The 17642-nt window shown below is 51.6% G+C and overlaps 1 protein-coding gene across 2 annotated transcripts in view; it reads right to left on the bottom strand.

The window, feature by feature from the left end:
* Positions 1 to 1752: 1752 nt before the first annotated feature.
* Positions 1753 to 17642, bottom strand: part of GNAO1 (G protein subunit alpha o1) — a 139723-nt gene continuing 123833 nt past the window's right edge. The window contains exons 7-8 of one of the 2 annotated variants that reach the window (XM_032700937.1): positions 5522 to 5675; positions 1753 to 3788 (exon numbers count right to left, since the gene is read on the bottom strand). In XM_032700937.1, the coding sequence (XP_032556828.1) occupies positions 3601 to 3788; positions 5522 to 5675 (342 nt within the window). In that variant the 3' untranslated portion in view covers positions 1753 to 3600. Of the gene's footprint in view, positions 3789 to 5521; positions 5676 to 8491; positions 15022 to 17642 lie in introns of those variants that run through there. The other variant, XM_032700938.1, reaches the window with a different exon arrangement.

The raw sequence follows: 17642 nt of genomic DNA, 5'->3' as shown, positions 1-17642 counted from the left end.
AGCTACTGTACCTGTGAGCAGTGTGGGGTTTGAGCCTTGATCCAAGCAGCAGAGCTGACATTCCTCTGGGAGGGGAGAACACAGCACAGAAATCCTTCTCGTGGGCTCCACGTCTCCACGAGTTCTCCTTGCTGTGTTTCTGGGAGATGTTGTACCTGGTGATGCATTTTGTACACGATGATGCCAAATGCCCCCAGAGGGGCTTCCTGCAGCCAGCACAGGTTTTGACCTGGCTGTGGGCTTGATGGAGCTGTGGATCCACCACCTTGGCCTGTCCTCTCCCAGCCCACCCACCTTCCCAGGACAGGAGTGCTGTGCCCTGGAATGGTTTCCCAGACACAGAGGGTGAGGAGCTCTCAGTGCCCTGGGGTCTGGCTGGCAGCAGCGGTGCACGAGCCCCCTCTGCCCCCTCCTGTTGCTCTGGGAGCTGTGTGACATCCTGCTCCTCCCCGACTTCACCACTGCAAAAAAGGTACCTGGAAAGGTACCAAAGCAGCTCCTCGGCCCCCAGCCCTCTCTGCCTGCTGCAGGACCCTGCTGTGGAATCCAGTCCTGCCAGCAGCAGATCCATGGGTAAGGTCCTGCAGTTCCTTGGGCTGCAGCAGAGAGATGAGTGAAGGGGGTGCCTGGTGTGTGTGGGAAGAGGAAGGTTTGTGGAGCTACACCAGGGAGGGTAGGGGGTGTTTCAGAGGCTCGGGCTATTCTTTCTGCACTTGTGCTGTTGGGCTCCTGACCTTTTCCTGGCAGCTCTTCCCTCTGCTCCCTGAGGAGTGGGCCCTGGTCAGCCACTGGATGGCATCTCTGCCTGTGGCACTGCTGCAAAATGACCTAATTCAGCCATTGAGGGCTGGTTTGTGCAGGAGAGCACAGGGACCAGTGGTGGCCTCTTGGCCAGCTCTGCCTCCCTGGAAAGGGAGGTCACCTGAGGAGAAGCCTGAGAGACTTTCCCAGTGCCAACAAGTGCTGCTCCTGCTGGCTGTGAACAGCAGGAACCTTGGAGGAACTGGGTTGGTCAGGAGCTGCTGCTGTGGGATGGGGGCTCTGCCAACCAACCTTCCTGAATCCTGAGGGCAGGGGACGTGTGAGGGGTGGCCCGGCACAAAGCCAAGGTCGGGGGTCCTGGGTCACCCTCCCTATGGCTCTGTCACCCAGTGGCCCTGTGGGGTTTGGAAGCATTCCCATGGCACGGGAGGGGATGGCAAGTGCGGTGCCATGATCTCTCCCCGTGCCAGGCAGTGCCAGTGGCTCCCCACTGTCCCACCTGTGGTCATGGTGCCCTGAGCCAGGCACCCAGGATGAGGAATGCAGGAAAAAACCCAAATTGTGAGAAAAACCCTCAAACCCCAAACCCCCAAACAAACCTCGAATGGCTCGTGCAGCAGGGAGAAAACCTCGACTTGCTTTGAAAACCTTCCTCTGTATCTCAGGGGGGAAAACTCGAATATTGTGGAATTTCTGATGTTGCCACAAACAAAGGACTTGCCCTCATAATTTGCTTGGCTTTCCCCAAAGAAATATAAATATTTTCTTGCTTGGAGAGGTTTTTTTGGAGGGATTTTTGCCCCTGGTGATGTTCTGAAGCACCAAGGGGCTCCCACACACTGCTATCCCAGGATTTACACCCAGTCCGTAGTTCATCCCCTTCTCCCTGTGCTATCCCCCCAAAATGTGATTTTTAGCATCTTTCCTTCCTCCCTTTGGAGGGAGGCAGACAGGCAGCAGAAAGAAGGAGGCAGAGGCACAGGAGGGGAGAGGCCGGGGTACAGACAAACATTCTCTTTATTGAGCTACACATGAATTTTTCCATTAGTCAGAGAAAGAGATTGGCAGTGTGTAATATATCACAGAAACCTCACTGATTGGTAATAGAAAGGCTTAGAAAGACCTGGCGCTTTTTATATATATATATATATAATATTTTTTTTTAAGTTTCCTCTTTATTTATTCATTTTCTTTTGAACAGGTGTGACTGCTCTTCTTCAGCAAAGGTAACTCGTAAAAGTGAAACTGTGAAGACGTCTGGTTACTAATCAAAGTAGAAATGACGAGGGATTGGTCATGAAAACGGTGGCTTCAATGTAAACACTACATTCGATTTTTGTTGTTGGTTTTTTTTTATTCTTTTTAAATTATTTTTTGTGGTTTTGTGTGTGTTTTTTAAAATTTTTAAATTATTTTCATTCTTGCTTTTTTTTTTAAAGTTTGGTTTTTTAAAGTTTTTTTTCTTTTTTTTTTTTCCTTTTTTTTTCTTATTTTGCAGCACAAAATTCCCACATGAGAGAGAAAAAACACCATTCACTAAAAGGGAGAGAGGATTGGGGTGAGATGGAGGGGAGAGAAAAGCAGCACAAAAAAGCATTCACTGGAAAGAGTTAAAAATGAATAAAAACCAAACGAAAACAAAAAAAATACTCTAAACAAAAAATAAAACAAAATAAAATATATATATCTGTATAGCCCTCCCTGATGCCCCTGGTTGGCCCCACAGGAGGGGTGAGGGGGAGCCTGGCTGGGGGGGCCGAGCTGTGCTTTTGGATACGGACCTGGAGAGTGAGCAGTGAGCGGGAGTTAAACCGGGAGGGAGGGAAAACCGGGAAAAACCCGCCGGCTCCGGCTGGCGAGGGCTTTGGCCTGAAATGGGAATTCAAAAACCGACCTAAAAACCCCCAAACCCCGGCAAGAGAGCAGGAGGAGGATGCTCCCACCGCAGCTTCCCCCCAGACAGCCAGGGTGGGAAATGGGAGATGATCTCCCTGCTGCTGCTGCTGCTCTTTCCCTTTCTAGCTGTGACACGTAGCCAGGGGTAGTTTTCAATTTTTTTCCCCCTCCTTAAAAAAACCCCAAAAAACCAAAAAACCATCTCTTTGTTTCTGGAGGCAGCAGCTCACCCGGGCTGGGCAGCAGGATCAGGGGCAGGCAGGGGCAGCCCAGCCTTGCCCACACTGGAAATAAAAATAATTCTTCATCATCATCATCATCATCAACAACATCATCATCAACATCATCATCACTAAAAAAAAAAAAGCCAACCCACAACAATCAATTATAATGGTAACAATTAAAAAATAAGAGCCCGTGGTCAAATAAGTGCTGGGAGAAGGCCCTGCCCAGGGTGACCCCTCTGTCCCCTCTCCCTGCCTGGTACCAGCGGGGGGAGCCCCGGGAGCTGTTGGGGTGGTGGGTCTGGGCAGAGCCCCCCCAGCCCCCGGGGTGCCCCCAGGCTGGGACATTGGGGGCCGGAGCCTGAAGGGGGGGGAAGGAGCTTAAAAAAAAAACCAAACTAAAATGGTGGGTGTGGATATTTTTATATATATATATACGTATATATATAATTTTTCCTTATGCCTTTTTATTTACCAACTTGCATGACTATGATGACAATTTTTTTCTCTCCTTCAACCTGTTTTTTTTTCTTTGTTTCTCTTTTTTTTTTTTTTTTTTTTTTTTCCCCGCGCGTGTGTGTGTGTTCTGTGTGTGTCTGTTGTGTGGTTGCGTTGGGGGTGTTTTTTTTGTTGTTGTTGTTACTTTTTTATTTTTACGTTTCTTTTCTCTCCTGGCGCCGGGATCGCCACCCAAGCAGTCGCTGTGCGCCGGGGGGGGTCAGTACAAGCCGCAGCCCCGCAGGTTGTTGGCAATGATGATGTCGGTGACGGCGTCAAATACCACCTGGATGTTGTTCGTGTCTGTGGCGCACGTCATGTGGCAGTAAATCTCCTTGTTGGGGGAGCGGTTTTTGCTCTCGAATTGTGCTTGGATGTAGGCGGCCGCGTCCTCGTAGGTGTTGGGACCTGCGGGACAGGGGGAGGCAAAGGGGGGGTGTCAGGGCTGAGGGCACCCCCCTCCCACCGCACCCCCGGCCCCTGGGGCTCGCCAAGTGCTGTAATTCCACCAGAAACAGGCCAAACTTCGTTATTTGCACCCTGTGCCCCCCCCATTTAACACTCTTCCTCCCCTCTCCATCCTTTCCTCCCCCACCCTTTTCCACCCCGTTCTGCCCCATTTTCCCCTAATTGCGGCCCCCTGGGCCCTGTTGGGGACTCCTCCCTCCCCAGGTGTTGCTGCTTTGCTCTCCCCTTTTTCCCCCCCTGGAAGGGGAGCAGCTCCAGCTGCGCCCGGCCGGGCTGTGCCTGACGGAGGCTCCCGACGGCATCGCTGCGGCCCCGGCTCCGGTGAGATCCCGGCTCCGGTGAGTCCCCACGGCGCATCCCGACAGCGCCCTTCCCAAGGGAGCGCGGGGGGGAGAAAGGCTGGGGGGCCTGCTGGCCCCCCAGCCAGGTAGGCAGGGGGAGGGATGGCCAGGAGGGTCGGTGGCTACTCCAACATCTCCCGCGGTGCTGGTCGTGTTGAGCCCTCCTTGCCCCGTCAGGGTGATGCCCGGCCGGGGTGAGGGTCCCACCCGGGCTCTGGGGTGGGCGAGGGGTGGTGGCGGGGCAGGAGCCGTTCGGGGACGCGCTGCTGTTGCCTGTTCGTTCGTGACTGGGAGGTTTGCTTTTGTAAGGTGGGCTGGAGAGGCGCCAGATGTTCGAGCCGAAAAATGTGCATTTTTGCATTAAGCCGCTTACGGCAGCGGGAGAGGCTGTGCCTGGCCCCTCGTGGGAAGCCACAAAGCTGAGTTACGCCCCTGAAATCGCCTTTGCGAGAGCTGCTATTATCTGGAGATTTATTTTCCTTTTCCAGCTCGCTGGTTCCCCTCGTTCCCGATGCGGGGGGTGGGCCGGTGACACCGGGCTGTCCCCTCCCTGTGCCAGGATGTGCCGAGCAGCTGCAGTGGGGGAGTTCGGTTTATTCAACCAGGTGGCTGTGAAAAAAGTACTGCTGCCTTTATGATGCAGAAGCCTAAATGCCTCAGGTGGAAATGCCAGTGCACTTGTGCCACAGGGGAAGGGATGGCATCTTGCTGGGGGACCCCCTTGTCCTTGGGGTTTGGCATCCAGGGTGGGTGTGCTCTGGGTGGAAGAGTTCAGAGGCATCCCAGTATCTGTGGGGGTAGCTGGAGTCTGAATCTGAGCCAACTTTTTTTTCCTCTTAGAAATTTTGAAGTATCTATTCTTACCCATCTTGGTTATTTGTTCTTTTCCCCAGACCACGCTGGTTTCACTAAGAAATGGATGATTCTCTTGTGGATCCACAGATTTCTGCTGTAAAGGGGCTCTTTCCTTCCCCAGCTGTATCCTGTGTGAAGGCACTCCTGGGAGGATGCAGCCTGGAGGACCATGTGTCTTGGTTTCTCTTGCAGGAGCTCCTCAGGAACCCCCAGCACACAGGATGGCTGCAGTGCTGGGCACTTGGCTCCTACCAAGGCTTTTCCTTTCCACAGCTCCTCTCTCTCTGTCCCACCTCTGCCACAAGAACTGCCCCAGGCAGGACAGGGCCCTACCCCACCAGTGGGTGCTGGAGCTGCATCACTGCTCCTGAAGGTGGGCAGTGCTTGTGCCCCCCCAAAGGTGCCCTGTCCCCTCTGTCCCCCCCAGCCCCGGTACAGGGTGAGATGTCACTGAACTGTGTCAGCCCCGGCACCTACCTGTGTACTCAGGGAAGCAGATGGTCAGAGGCGACTTCTTGATCTTCTCAGCAAATAGGTCTTTCTTGTTGAGGAAGAGAATGATGGAGGTATCGATGAAGAATTTGTTGTTACAGATGGAGTCGAAGAGCATGAGAGATTCGTGCATGCGGTTCTGCAACGGGGAGCACAGAGGGAGGAGAGGGGAGAGAGAAAGGCAAAGGCAGAGTTAGAGGAGAGGAGAACATTTTTTTTTTCTGAAATGAAATGGTTAGAAAGCAAAAAATCTCTAAGATAAGACAGTGGTAAGTGTGAGCTGGTTACAGAGGTGGAGGAAGTGGGATATTGCCCTGCTCTTGGGCTGGAGGCCAAGGCACGTGTGGAGGCTGCAGCTGATCCTCCCCCACGTCCTGTGAGGCCACTCTGGCAGGGCAGACACCTGGAGCTTCAAGGAAGAGCAGGAAAAAAGTGATCTGCTCCTCTCCTGCCTCACCAGAGGAGTGTGGAAGGAGCCTTGTGTCTCCTCAGGGAGTGGGCAACCCTGAAGCATCGTTTGCAGAGCTCAAATAAAACATGGGCAGACAGCACCAGCCAGTGGCCAGCATACACTGGGCATTGGGACTGGGATGGAGGGGCCTTTGGCCATCCCAGGGTGGTCCTGTGGACTGGCCTGGAAGGGTATTTGGTGCTGAGCAGTGCCATTGTGGTGAGAGCAATGCCAAGGGATTACCCAGAGGTTGGGGCAGGTCCTGTCCCAGCAGGACTCTTCTGCCCCTGGAAAAATCTTCAGCCCATCTTGGAAAACACCACAGTGGTGGCCAGGTTACCCCTAAGAAAACCCAGTGCTGCTGCATGGAAGAAACCAGTGGAGGTGCCTCTGCCAGCCCACCCCTGAGCTCTCCTGAGTGTTCTGGGCTTGTGGGCAGATCCAGGGAGTCTTTGAGCTTGGAAAATTTTTGGTAGGAGCATAACTAGAGGCAAATTTCTAAAGTAGGTGGTTTTTTTTTCTTAATTTATTGTTTTGGGTTTTTTTTAATTGTCATTTCACACATGGACCAGATCCATATAAAGGCATTTTTTCTCTGTGCTACAGAAATTTTTAGCAGGAAAAAGTGGAGAACAGACAGCAGAACAGGAGGAGGAGGTGAGGCTGTCCTGGGCAGAATGGGCTGCCACAGGGCACCACAGAACAGGGGATTCTCATGCAGGCACATGCACTCACTGTTAGTGTGGAGGTGCCACTGGACAGGACAGATCTGGCCCTCCAGGAGCTCCCAAAAATTTCCTCCATCATTATCACCATAAAGCCATTCCCTACTACTCCACTGACAGCTCTGGGGGTCCCTTTCACAGTGGGTACCCACCCAGTTTCTACCTGAACCTTCAAAGCTTCTGATGCAAACCCAGGGCTCAGTGAGGTCTGAAGCTGCTGCCCCCTCCCTGTGCCCCTCTGTGCAACCCCCTCTTAGGGCTGAGCCCCCAGTTCTGGCTCAGCTGCCTGCAGCTCACGTGGGGATGCAGCTGCTTACAAAAGCCTCTTGTGAACTCATGTAAAGCCCTTCTTTGGGGTGACTCGGGGGCTTGGTGGGGGACCCTCCTGCAGCAAAGAGCCCCCCAGCCCCTTTCTTTGGAGGTGCAGCAAAGGGGGGACTTGGGCTCGCCGAAGACTTGTGAGGCTGCATGTGTTTCCTAACGAAATGATGACCCAATTACACATTTTGGAGTTTTCCATGAATGTTTTATTAGTGACTCATTTTATTAGCTCCACTTCAGCGGTGGCTTTTGCATGCAAAATTTAGCAGCTGTCTGATTTCATCTTGAAAGGCTCCGCGATTGCACCGTCGGTTCCTTGACAAAAGAGGAGCAAGGGATGCCAAGCAGGCGCTTTCCAAAGCTTTGGGACTTCAATTGGATCCTTATCTTGAAATAAATAAAAAAAACCCCTTATTCATGGGGAAACCAGAAACTGCCGCCAAAGGATGTGGTTCCTCTTGACTTGTGGTTGTTGCAAAATCACTGGGTCTTGAGGTTTTCATGGAGAGTATCTGGGTGGGCTTTTCCTTGTTTGTCCCTGGTGTTGTCCCCTATATATCTCAATAAGGGAGTGATGATGTTGGTGGAAGAGCAACTGAAATAAAGCAGGTGCCCAAGGAAAGGAAAATCCCCAGTTAGGGAGAATAACCCTGGTGACTTCGGGGCCCTGGACAGCCACGTGGATGATCTGAGCAGGATGGAGTCCTGGAGGAAGTTTTAAAAAATCCCCAGTAGCAACATGCAAAGCAAAATCCTTTCCCTCTCAGACATTTCCTTTTCTCAGGGCTGGCCTGTACTTCTGTCTCATCTGCAGGATGGACTGTGTGGGGTTTTGTGTCTGAGGATGGGTCCAGCTGATGCTCTGTCACTGAAAATTGGTCAAGTCAACAGGAATAATGGTTCACTTTGCTGAGGTTTATGGAAAATTTTCTCTTGGTTTCTTTAAGTTCTTTACTTCTATTTTATGCCCCAAATAATGGAAGATCTTTGGTTTTAACATAAAAGAACAAACTGGCCCAAGGGTTATTTTAAAGGGAGGGAGGGATGTTCCACATTTGGTGCTACTGCAAGGAGGAAAACACATCTCAGTCAAACCAGAAATGGCTCTTCTGCTTCTGTGCTTGCACAAAGAAACAGTGGAAAAGCAGAGCAAAACTTGTGAAGGATTTGCAGTCAAAGTGTTGGAGAAAGCAACTGGGTAGCAGGGATCATCTGTCCTGCTGAGGGTGAGCAGAGGAAACAAAATTCCCACCAAATACTTGAAATACTTACATGAAATGAAATACCTTTTGGTTATATCCTTTTCAAATTCCTTGTTTCCAGGCAGATGAGGCTGTGGCAGACAACTGACACTGCAGGTGTGTGTTGTGCAAGTGCCTTTGTGGAGCAGCCATAGGGTTAAAAAATGAGTTTGAGACGCTGGACGTGCTCAAGGGAGACACAATAAAACCACTCTCACACTAGAAAAGAGCTGGCACTTTATTAACATTTTGTGACTAATAAATACATTACCGACAGCCAATAAATTATTACAATAACTAATGCTCTATTAAACCAATGGACAGTCACTCTTCATACAAAATTACAGTTAATACAGTTTGGGCCATCAAACATGCAGGAGAAATGATTCAGCGGGAAACCAGCGAAAGGAAAATGGTGACGGCCTCCGGTGATCCTTGGGAAGAAACGTGGTGGGGAGCCCAGAGGCAGAGTGATGGTCACTGTTCCCTTGTTGAGCTGAAGGGGGAAAAGGGGGTGGGGGAATAGGGCTGAGGATCACAAATTAGGGACTGGGCACTTCAGCGGGGCAATGGCTGGTGTTTGAACAACCCGAGTTGCTTGCCCGGTGCCACTGGGTTGCTCCAGCACTGGAAAAGCTGGTGAGACTCAGGCACTGCTGAAAATGGTGTTTTACCTGCTATGATCTCCTCTCCCCACCTGGAGCAGGGGCTTTAGCTCTGGAGCTGCTTCCCTGCACTACAGGACAGTCAGGATTTGGTCTCAACATTAATTTCCATGGCACTGGGTGGGAGAGGGCCTGGGGTGTCCCAGCCCTCTGCCTCTTCTCCAGGTCTCTCCTCCCTGTGTCTAGTGCACCTGGTGCCCATGGAAAATAGAGCTGCCCTCTCTGGGAGATGGAGATGTTTCTTCAGCTGCCTCCCCTCTCCCTCTGCCCACAGGATGCCAGCTGGAGGCTTTGGTCCTGCTCCTCCTCTCAGTAAGGCGTTGGTGTTTAAGGGTTGCACTTGTGTTCACTTGCTTGTCTCTGCATACGAGTAAAGATCTCTCAGGCTACTGGCTGGGGCATGAGTGGTCCTGTGAAAGGTCCCTTTCCATGGCCACATTCTCAGCATAACTCTTTATACAGGTCATGTCCCTATATCTGTTCACCATCAATTACCTTGTGTCAGTGCTGGAGCTCAGAGGTGACACCCTCGAGTCTTGGGGGGCCTCAGGAGTGTGTTTGCCTGCTCTTTCCCCTGGGGACGTAGAAGCAAGACCATGGTCTGTGATTTTGTGCCTCTTGGACCATGTCTCTGCTTTCTTGTGTGTGCATTGGGGGTGCAAGGGGGTGATGGGTCTGGGGGCTTCAGGGTGATGCTCAGTAGCACCATCTCTACTGACATCGATGCTTCCAGTGTCAGATCACTGATGAGTGTTTTAACCTCCTAAATGGAAATGGTTGTGGAGTTTTTGGTGGCAAGGCTTAAGACAAACCTGGCTCACAACAAAGACTCAAGCACATTAGCACTGAGCTTCTCTAATTACAGTCAGCCCTGCTCCCAGGAACTCAGCAACTCTCCCTGGCTCCAGGAGACATTTTGGCCACAAAATACTCTGATGTGTTGCACAGACCAACAGTGCAGGGTTGGTCCCTTTCCCAGCCTTGACTGCAAAATCCCTCATGGGTGATGTCTGCCTTGTTGAGCCCAACAGTGAGGGGCTGCCCCATGCTTTGCATGGCAGCAGCTGGGCTCGTGGGGACCTTCTGGCACAAGGACATCTGCTGTGTCCTACCCTGACCTCCTGGAGGTTGCACTCCTGGCCTGAGGACAAGGTCTGCTCCCTTGCAGGCAAGCACTGGGCTCATGCCATGATGGATTAAACCCACCAGACACACTTTAATGTGCATTACAGTAAAGACTGCCCTCGTTAATACTTTTAGTGTCCTGTAAAACAACATCACACCGATGAAGGAGGCACAGCAGGCTCGTCCTGAGGGTGCTCTGCCCTCCGTGGAGGGACAGGCTGGCCGGGCACCCAGGAAAGCTGGCTGAGGGCAAGAAGCTGATTCTGATACAAAGCTCCTGAGAGATGCAGTGGGAAGTGTTTGTGGGCGGGAGGTGGGACGGGCCGGCGGGAGGGCAGGGGCAGCAGGGACGCTCAGCGCTGGCAGGCGGGGTCCTGGCACTAACACGAGTTTAGGTTTAGGCACACTAAACCCTGGCCTGGGCAGTCCGGGGCTGTGCTTCACCGTGTGCTTCCCCAGTGCGTGGTTATTGCTGGTTCTCCCGGCCAGCCCAGCCGCTGCATCCCCCGAGGAGCAGCGCAGCGCTCTGCAGCTCAGCCCCGCAGCACTTTCCTTCTACGGCTCTCTCTGTTTCACTGAAATTGTTGTTTAAATAAAGGAGCTGTTTGCGTTTTTGCGGTCTCGCGGCTCCACGCCCTCTCACTGGCTACAAAGCAAGCTGGGGAGGCGCTTCCTCCTTTCCTTCGGCTGCTGTCTGAAGCTCATCAGGAGTTGCTAATGCTGCTTTCAGTGCTGACACCCCTCGGATGCTGCTGCTGGACAAGTGACCTGAGTCCTGAAAAACCTCCTGCATCCCAAAAAGAGCTTGTTTTTTGCAAGTTTCCACATTAGTTTTGAAGGGCAGGAGGGTGTACGTAGCTGTTTCAACTGTGTGCTTTTAAAATCTGGCCCCCATGCCCTGGTACAATTTCTGATGCAGCTGCACCAGCTGCAACATCCCCGCTGTGTGGGGACTGCAAATCAAACACAGCCCGGGGTCTCCAAGGGTCTGGATTTGGAGCACGGCAATGGCAGAGCACAAGGGGCTGTTAAGGAGAGGCTTTTGAAGGCAGGGGATGCATTTCAAGGTCTTTCTAGGCAAGTGGTGCAAGAATTGCTGGTGTTTGGAAAAAGCACGGAGCAAAAGATTGCCTGCGGAAGGCACATCTGCCAGGAAAGGCTTGGAAGGATGCAGGAGCCAGCAGTGAGTAATGGTTTGGCAGCCGTTCTGCAGACAAAAATCTATACAGGGCCATCAAGTGGGAGAGATAGTAGTGTTTAACACTGGAAGCATTTCATCTCCCAAATGCTGTTTCCAGCATTTGTCAGTGAATCCTCGTGACGCTCGTGTGAGGGACGGAACGTCAGCAGCAGCAGCAGCTGAGATGAGGCTTCAGACACACAGTATGACGAAGAAAATGAAAGAAGAGGCTCTGTGTGGCAACATTTCCTCTGCTTTTTCTCTCTCTTGTCCCCGTGGAGCACCAGCTGTTGGTTGTCACCAACGTGCTGGGAACCTGCCGAAGCTGCAGAGGGGGTTTGGACCTCCCAGCAGGGGTTACCTGAATCCAGCCCAGAGAGCAGCAAAAACACACTGAGCCAGAACAGGCCACTTGGCTGCATTTGGCAGAGTTTGGAGTTGAGCTAATTTCAATTGTCTTTACCAAAATACTCTTGTGTGCTTTAAGCTGGGAGCTCACAAAGCCTTGGCGTGGTGCTGCCTTCCCTGGGAACAACTTCTGTCGCTTATTTACTTGGACAAAATGTCATCCACAGCAAGAGGTGGGAACAGAAAATCTCCATTCCTGATCAAACTCTCTGACAGACCTGCCTCCCTGCCAGTGCCAGCCATCAGCACACAGGGGGCTGGCACTGCACTGGCTCCAGTGGTTACACACACTTTATGTACCAAACGTAACCAATGTGAGGCTTTTCAGCCCTTGCTTTGACACTCAGTGCACATGTGGGTGCTGGGTGCTGCAGGTGGGGCACAGCCACCCACATGGGACAAGCTCCAGCACCACCCCTGTCCCTCCACGTCCCTCCAGCTAATTCCCTGCCCCTCCTGCAGCAGAAACTCTGCCCCATTGCCATGGGCTGGTCCCTTCCAAGGAACCAAGAACTGGGCAGGTGCTTCCCACTGGGAATCCTTTCCTTGAAAAACCTTTCCACCAACTCCTGAAATCCTAAGCTAAACCAAAGACAACGACACGTGCAGACCTTTCCTTTGGTTCAGATCTTTACAGCAGAGCGTGCTGGCTGTAAATGGGGCTGGGATCTGGGAAAACAAAGTGTGTGGGTGGGCTTGAGGAGCAGAGAAGGCTGCTGGCTTTGCTGGCTGGCCAGCTCCCTGCAGGGGCTGATGTGACTGGAGGCATTCTGGGATGGTGAAGAGAAAAAGGTGGGTACTACTTGCTTGTGCCAGAGCAGGGGAGGCAGAGACCTGGAGTTATTGCTGTCAGTGCCTGGCAGAGCAGCAGTGGGTCCTTGCTGTGCAATCCTAAATGCAGTTTTATCATTTAATGCTGTTTAGGGGGTTACTGGCAGTTACCAGCCATGCTGGGCTGGGAGCTGGTTGGAGGGGTGACAGCCACCTTGCTTGCCCCTGCAGGCCTTCCCTGCTTGCTTGGGGTGGTCCTGCTCACGTTCCTGGCTGGGTTTGTCACTGATGTCCCACGAGCACTGTCCTGGCAGAGCACAGGCTCCCAGGGGGACTCTCCTCTGGCTCTCAGGAGCCCTTCTCTTCCTGCCCTCCCTGCTGCCTCTGTCTGTCTCATCTCCCTTCTGCAACTTCGCTCCCAAACTGTTCCCAAACCTCTCCCACTGGTCCTCTCCATCCTGTGCCACCACACCTGCTGCTGTCCCTGCCTCCCACACTCTGATGCTCCCCTGGCCCCTTCTCTTTGGGCTGTGCTGCTCTGGGCTGCTCTCACACCATCTCTCCTAAATGGGCACAGCGAGAGAAGAGATGCTGTCCCTCTCAGGAGTGGCCCTGGAGAAAACTCAGACCTCCTGAGACCTGAAAGCCACCCCTAGATCAGGCTGCCAAGAGAGGACAGTTGAACTTGTGGCTGGCCTGGAAAGAACTCCTGTTTTCCAAGATTATGGAATTTTAAGAGAGGCAGAGAAGAGGCAGGGATCAGCATTGCCTACCTGCCCCCAGGTGAGGTGGGCCCTGAGTGGGACCTCAGAGGTGGTTGTCTCACCCCAACACCAAACAAGCTTTTAGGATGGACTTCTCAGGGTCCCTCCATGCCCCCACCTCTCACATTCCCCTCCACCTTCGACCTAAGGGCTCCCAGACCCCTTGGGGATGGCAAGAGGGTGTAACTCAGCCCACCTGCAATTCTCCTCCCCTCTCAGCCCCCGCTTTTGCTGTGCTGGGCACTACCCTTGTCCTTTCCTCCCCCTGCCCTTCCTTCCTCCTTTTCTTGCACTTTTCCTTTCCACTGCATCACTTGGCTCAAATCAGCTCCCTGAGCTCTCATTTGCCACCACATGGCCAGTATAAAACACCCTGCTCACGTCAGACGCTGGTAAAGAGACGCCTGAGTGGAGACACCAAACATGGAGCTGTCTCTTTTGGATGCTCTCTGGATGACACAGGAGCCAAGGAGGCTCAGAGCACAGGGCTGGGCTTCTCAAGGCTGTTCAGATACCCGAGGGGTGATGAAGAGCCACGAGGCTCCCGCACACCCTCCTGCCCCCCAAGCATGGGGACGTTTCCCAAAGCACCTCCTCACATCTCAGGTGCTTGAAGGTCAAGCTCTGCCTACAAGAAACCAAGACTAAATATTTTTGGTGCACTCCAGCACTTCAGGGCTGAAGTCTGGAAAGAGATGCTGTTTGCAGGGGCACTGCTTGTGCTGAAATCAGTCCCTTAGGCTGGGAGGGGCTTTGGGAAAGGCCACCAGGTACCCAGGCCAGGTTCCTTGGATGCCCCCGAGCGTGGGGTCCTTGCTGCCAATGCTCCAGGGGGCCCAGCCCAGTGGCTCTGTGGCCTCCAGCAAAGTGCCTCAGAAATGGGTTACTGCAACCTCTAGATATATTTTAATATTAATCTTGAAAAACTTGAGGTAAAACTGCTACCAGTAATGAATGTTTTTAGACAAGGCTTAGTAGGTTTTGTTACTGTGTCCCTGTTACTCAGACACCAGCAGAACTTGATATGGCTGTTTTACTTGTTCAAATAGCTGTCTGGAAAAAAGGAGAATATACAAATCCAAGCTATGGCAGCTGCATTCAACCCTGACCCCTCTGGCTTTGGGGTCAGAACTGGAGCCATAAGGTACCCTCAAAATAATCAGGTTGTATCTAGCACTTCTCAAAGGAGTAGTGTTTTAACAGAAAAGACAACCAGGAGAATAAACAATATCCCTTAATTTCAAGGCAAAAAAAAAAAAAAAAGTTTTGGTTCCAAACTACGCTGTTCCTGACCAGTATTTTAAGGCTTTGATTTTTTTTTTTCCTCTTTTTAAAACTGAAGTATTTTTGTCTTTTGGCAGTTGAAATGCACTCTGTGGGTAACGTGTTAGCTCCCTGCACAGCACTGTGAACCAGAACGGAGGAGTGGAACGAGGCAGCAAGGGAATGAACCAAAAATGAATCAAAATAAAACAAAAACGGGACTGGGGAAAGCAGAACTCGCTGCAAAGTTTTCTGGGACGGGAAAGGGGGGATTTTGTGTATTTCTTCCTCATCATCTTCTGAGGAGGAAAAAAACAAGGAAAGAGAGGACCTGTCCGTGGGCCTGGAGGGGCAGGAGGGGAGCAGAGAGCGTCAGCAGAGCGTCAGTAGAGTCCACAGCCCCGCAGGTTGTTGGCGATGATGACGTCCGTGACGGCGTCGAAGACGAACTGGATGTTGTTGGTGTCGGTGGCACAGGTGATGTGGGTGTAGATCTCCTTGTTGGGGGACTTGTTCTTGCTCTCGTACTGGGTCTGGATGTACGCCACCGCCTCCGTGAACGCGTTGGGGCCTGCAGGAGAGCAAAGGGAGCGGGTTAAAGCTGTCCTGGGAGCCTGGACCTGCAGCTGCCTGCAAACACCCTCCTGTAGGGACATGGGGAGCTCCTGCAGGGCCCCTGCAGTGCAGCCACCCCATCTCCATCTCGGGGATGGGCACTGTCACCAGCCAGGACTGCTGCCAGCCAGGGGATGCTCTCTGACTGTCAGCTCAGCTGTATTTTTATTCTGAGTTGCTGTTTATAGTCTATGGAGCTGAGTGTTAAACAGGCTATGATGGGAAAACCAGAACAAATTCCACATCGTGGTGACAAAAAAAAGAGAAGAAATCTGCCAGGAATGCAGTTAAGTGCTTGACCTGGGGAAGAGGCTTTGCTTTTTTCCTTTTTTTAGATTTTTTTTTTTGATTAAAGTTTCAGTTTTTGATGGAAAAGAAGAGCTAACATGTTCCATGAATTGAGGGCAGTATTGGTAGCTGTGCTCTCCTTTCCCTGAATCACTAAGAGAAAAGGACATGAAAAGATCCAGCCTCTGTTGCAGAACAAAGTGGGGTTTTCTCAAAAGAAAAACCCAAAAGCCTAATACAAAATGTCCCTCTTTTTGAGGAATTAGGATCGCAATACTCTCCTCCAGAGCCATGGCTAAGATCACACCAGGAGAGGTTCTTGTTTTGATGAATAGAGATGTCTGTGCCACACCTTATTAAACATCAAGTTTTGTGTTAAAAAAAGCCTGGGAGGAGTCATGCAAATGAGCAGATCGTTTCTGCTCTGGCCAGCCCTGATCCTGCTCACACACAGAGCTCCACTGGGGCACCTGCTCAGGGCTGATGAAGGTGGGTTCTCTGGCTGGCCTGGAGTGCAGCCCTGCAGCACTGCTGGGCACTGCCTGGTGCCTGACCCCCAAAAGGCTCCACAGCAGTAACACTGCTCCTGCTTTTGGGTCCCCCTCCCTCCTTGATGCTGTACTGATGGGAAATGCTGTTATCTGCTAGAGAGAAGCTCACTGGGGCTTGAGATGTGCTGTGGTGGAAGGCAGCTGACCTGGGAGATCACCCTTGCACACACACCCCCCCTGCTATTGAAGGCACAAGCACATGAAGACACGAGACTTGAGAATATGCTTGAAGTAAGAGAAGCAAAGTGTTTTCTGGGAGCAGGTTCTTGCATGAGTAGATGTGTAAAGAGTCTGTGAACAGTTCCACATGCTGTGCACAAACAGGAGGGTATTTTATGAACAGGAACTTGGTTGTTCAAAGGCATGAGGATTTAGATGCTGTATTCTGTCCAGGAGAGCAAGGAATCACTAATGCCAGATTGGTTTAAAACACGCCACGCTGCTTTGCTAAGTATTGTGGATTAGTTAAGAGCATGGGAGAATTAAGGGGATGGAAACAGTCAGTGCTCCAGCAAACAACCGGCACATTTGTGGAAGCAGTCTTCCAATAATTCCCTGTCAGCAGAACTAATGGACATCAGAAACTTCATTTCATTAAAAGCACTTCGTGGAACCTACTTGTGATGTTGAAAGTCCGCTTGCTCAATTTATAGGCTTTCATCAAATAATTCCTTTTTAACTCCAGGGCACATTCTAATAATGCTGCTTTTCCACACGACCACGAGGGCTCCATCCCCTGAGCTGTGGTCAGCAGAGCAGGGGGGGCAGCCTGAAGTGTGTGCTTGGGTCTAAAGTCTGGGCTGGATGTTAGCATGAGCTAACTTGTAATGGCACTGCTGAGTGCCTGGGGGGGGAATATTCCTCACCTCTGACTCACATGCCTATTGGATCAGTAAAAGGACTTTCAGCCATCAGACTTTCAGCCCTCTCTGATGGCATAAGAGAGACAGGAGGTCTGTGGAGGGTCCCTGACATAAGAACTCCCAGCCTCCAGAACAGCACCTTGAAGGAATTTAGAGCATCTCTGGGGTCCTCTGAAATTTGGGGAAGACTGTTTTGGTTCACCTGGGGCTGAAGTGCTCTGGAAAGAAGCTGTATTTGTTTTCACGTGAGTCTGAGGGTCTGCCTCCCCCACTGAACTCCTCTCTTGGGCTGGGATTGCTTGGGAAGGAACAGTTGTATCTAAAATGACATTCCTTCTTCTTCTAGTCTCACTGCCATCAGGGGTCTGTAAGAATGTTTTGTCAGAGTAGGGTTTCTGGGAGACTTCAGTGAAGATCCACAAAACCAGGTGCACAAAGTACGACCAGGAAGGAGTGAGAGGTGCAGGTTTGCTTCACTGAGAAAAGGGAAAAAGAAGAGGGCATGATAGAAACCATCCCATATATAGAAGTGCTGCTATAAAGAAGACAGTGATGAGCTGCTCTACAAGCCATCCAGAAGCAGCAATCTAATTTGCAACCAGGCAGATTTGGGGTAGGCATTATTATGAGCTTTCAAGTGTAAAGACTGAAATTTCCATGATTAGATCTTTTCAGACAAACGTGTTGGGAATATGTTGGTTCTGTCTGGACCAAGCAGATGAGTAGATGGCTGAAATGTGTTGGTAGAGACAAACACCCAAGCCTTCCCCAGAGAGGAAGCCTGCAGATGTTCTTCTGAATTCAGCTGGAGTCGTTCTGCTCCGTGGCCACAGGCCATTCAGCCCAAAGCAGCAGTGAGGGTCAGCCTTTGTCTA

The sequence above is a fragment of the Chiroxiphia lanceolata genome, chromosome 13, assembly GCF_009829145.1.
Source record: "Chiroxiphia lanceolata isolate bChiLan1 chromosome 13, bChiLan1.pri, whole genome shotgun sequence".
Lineage (NCBI taxonomy): Eukaryota > Metazoa > Chordata > Aves > Passeriformes > Pipridae > Chiroxiphia > Chiroxiphia lanceolata.
This window is presented reverse-complemented; position numbering and strand designations above follow the sequence as displayed.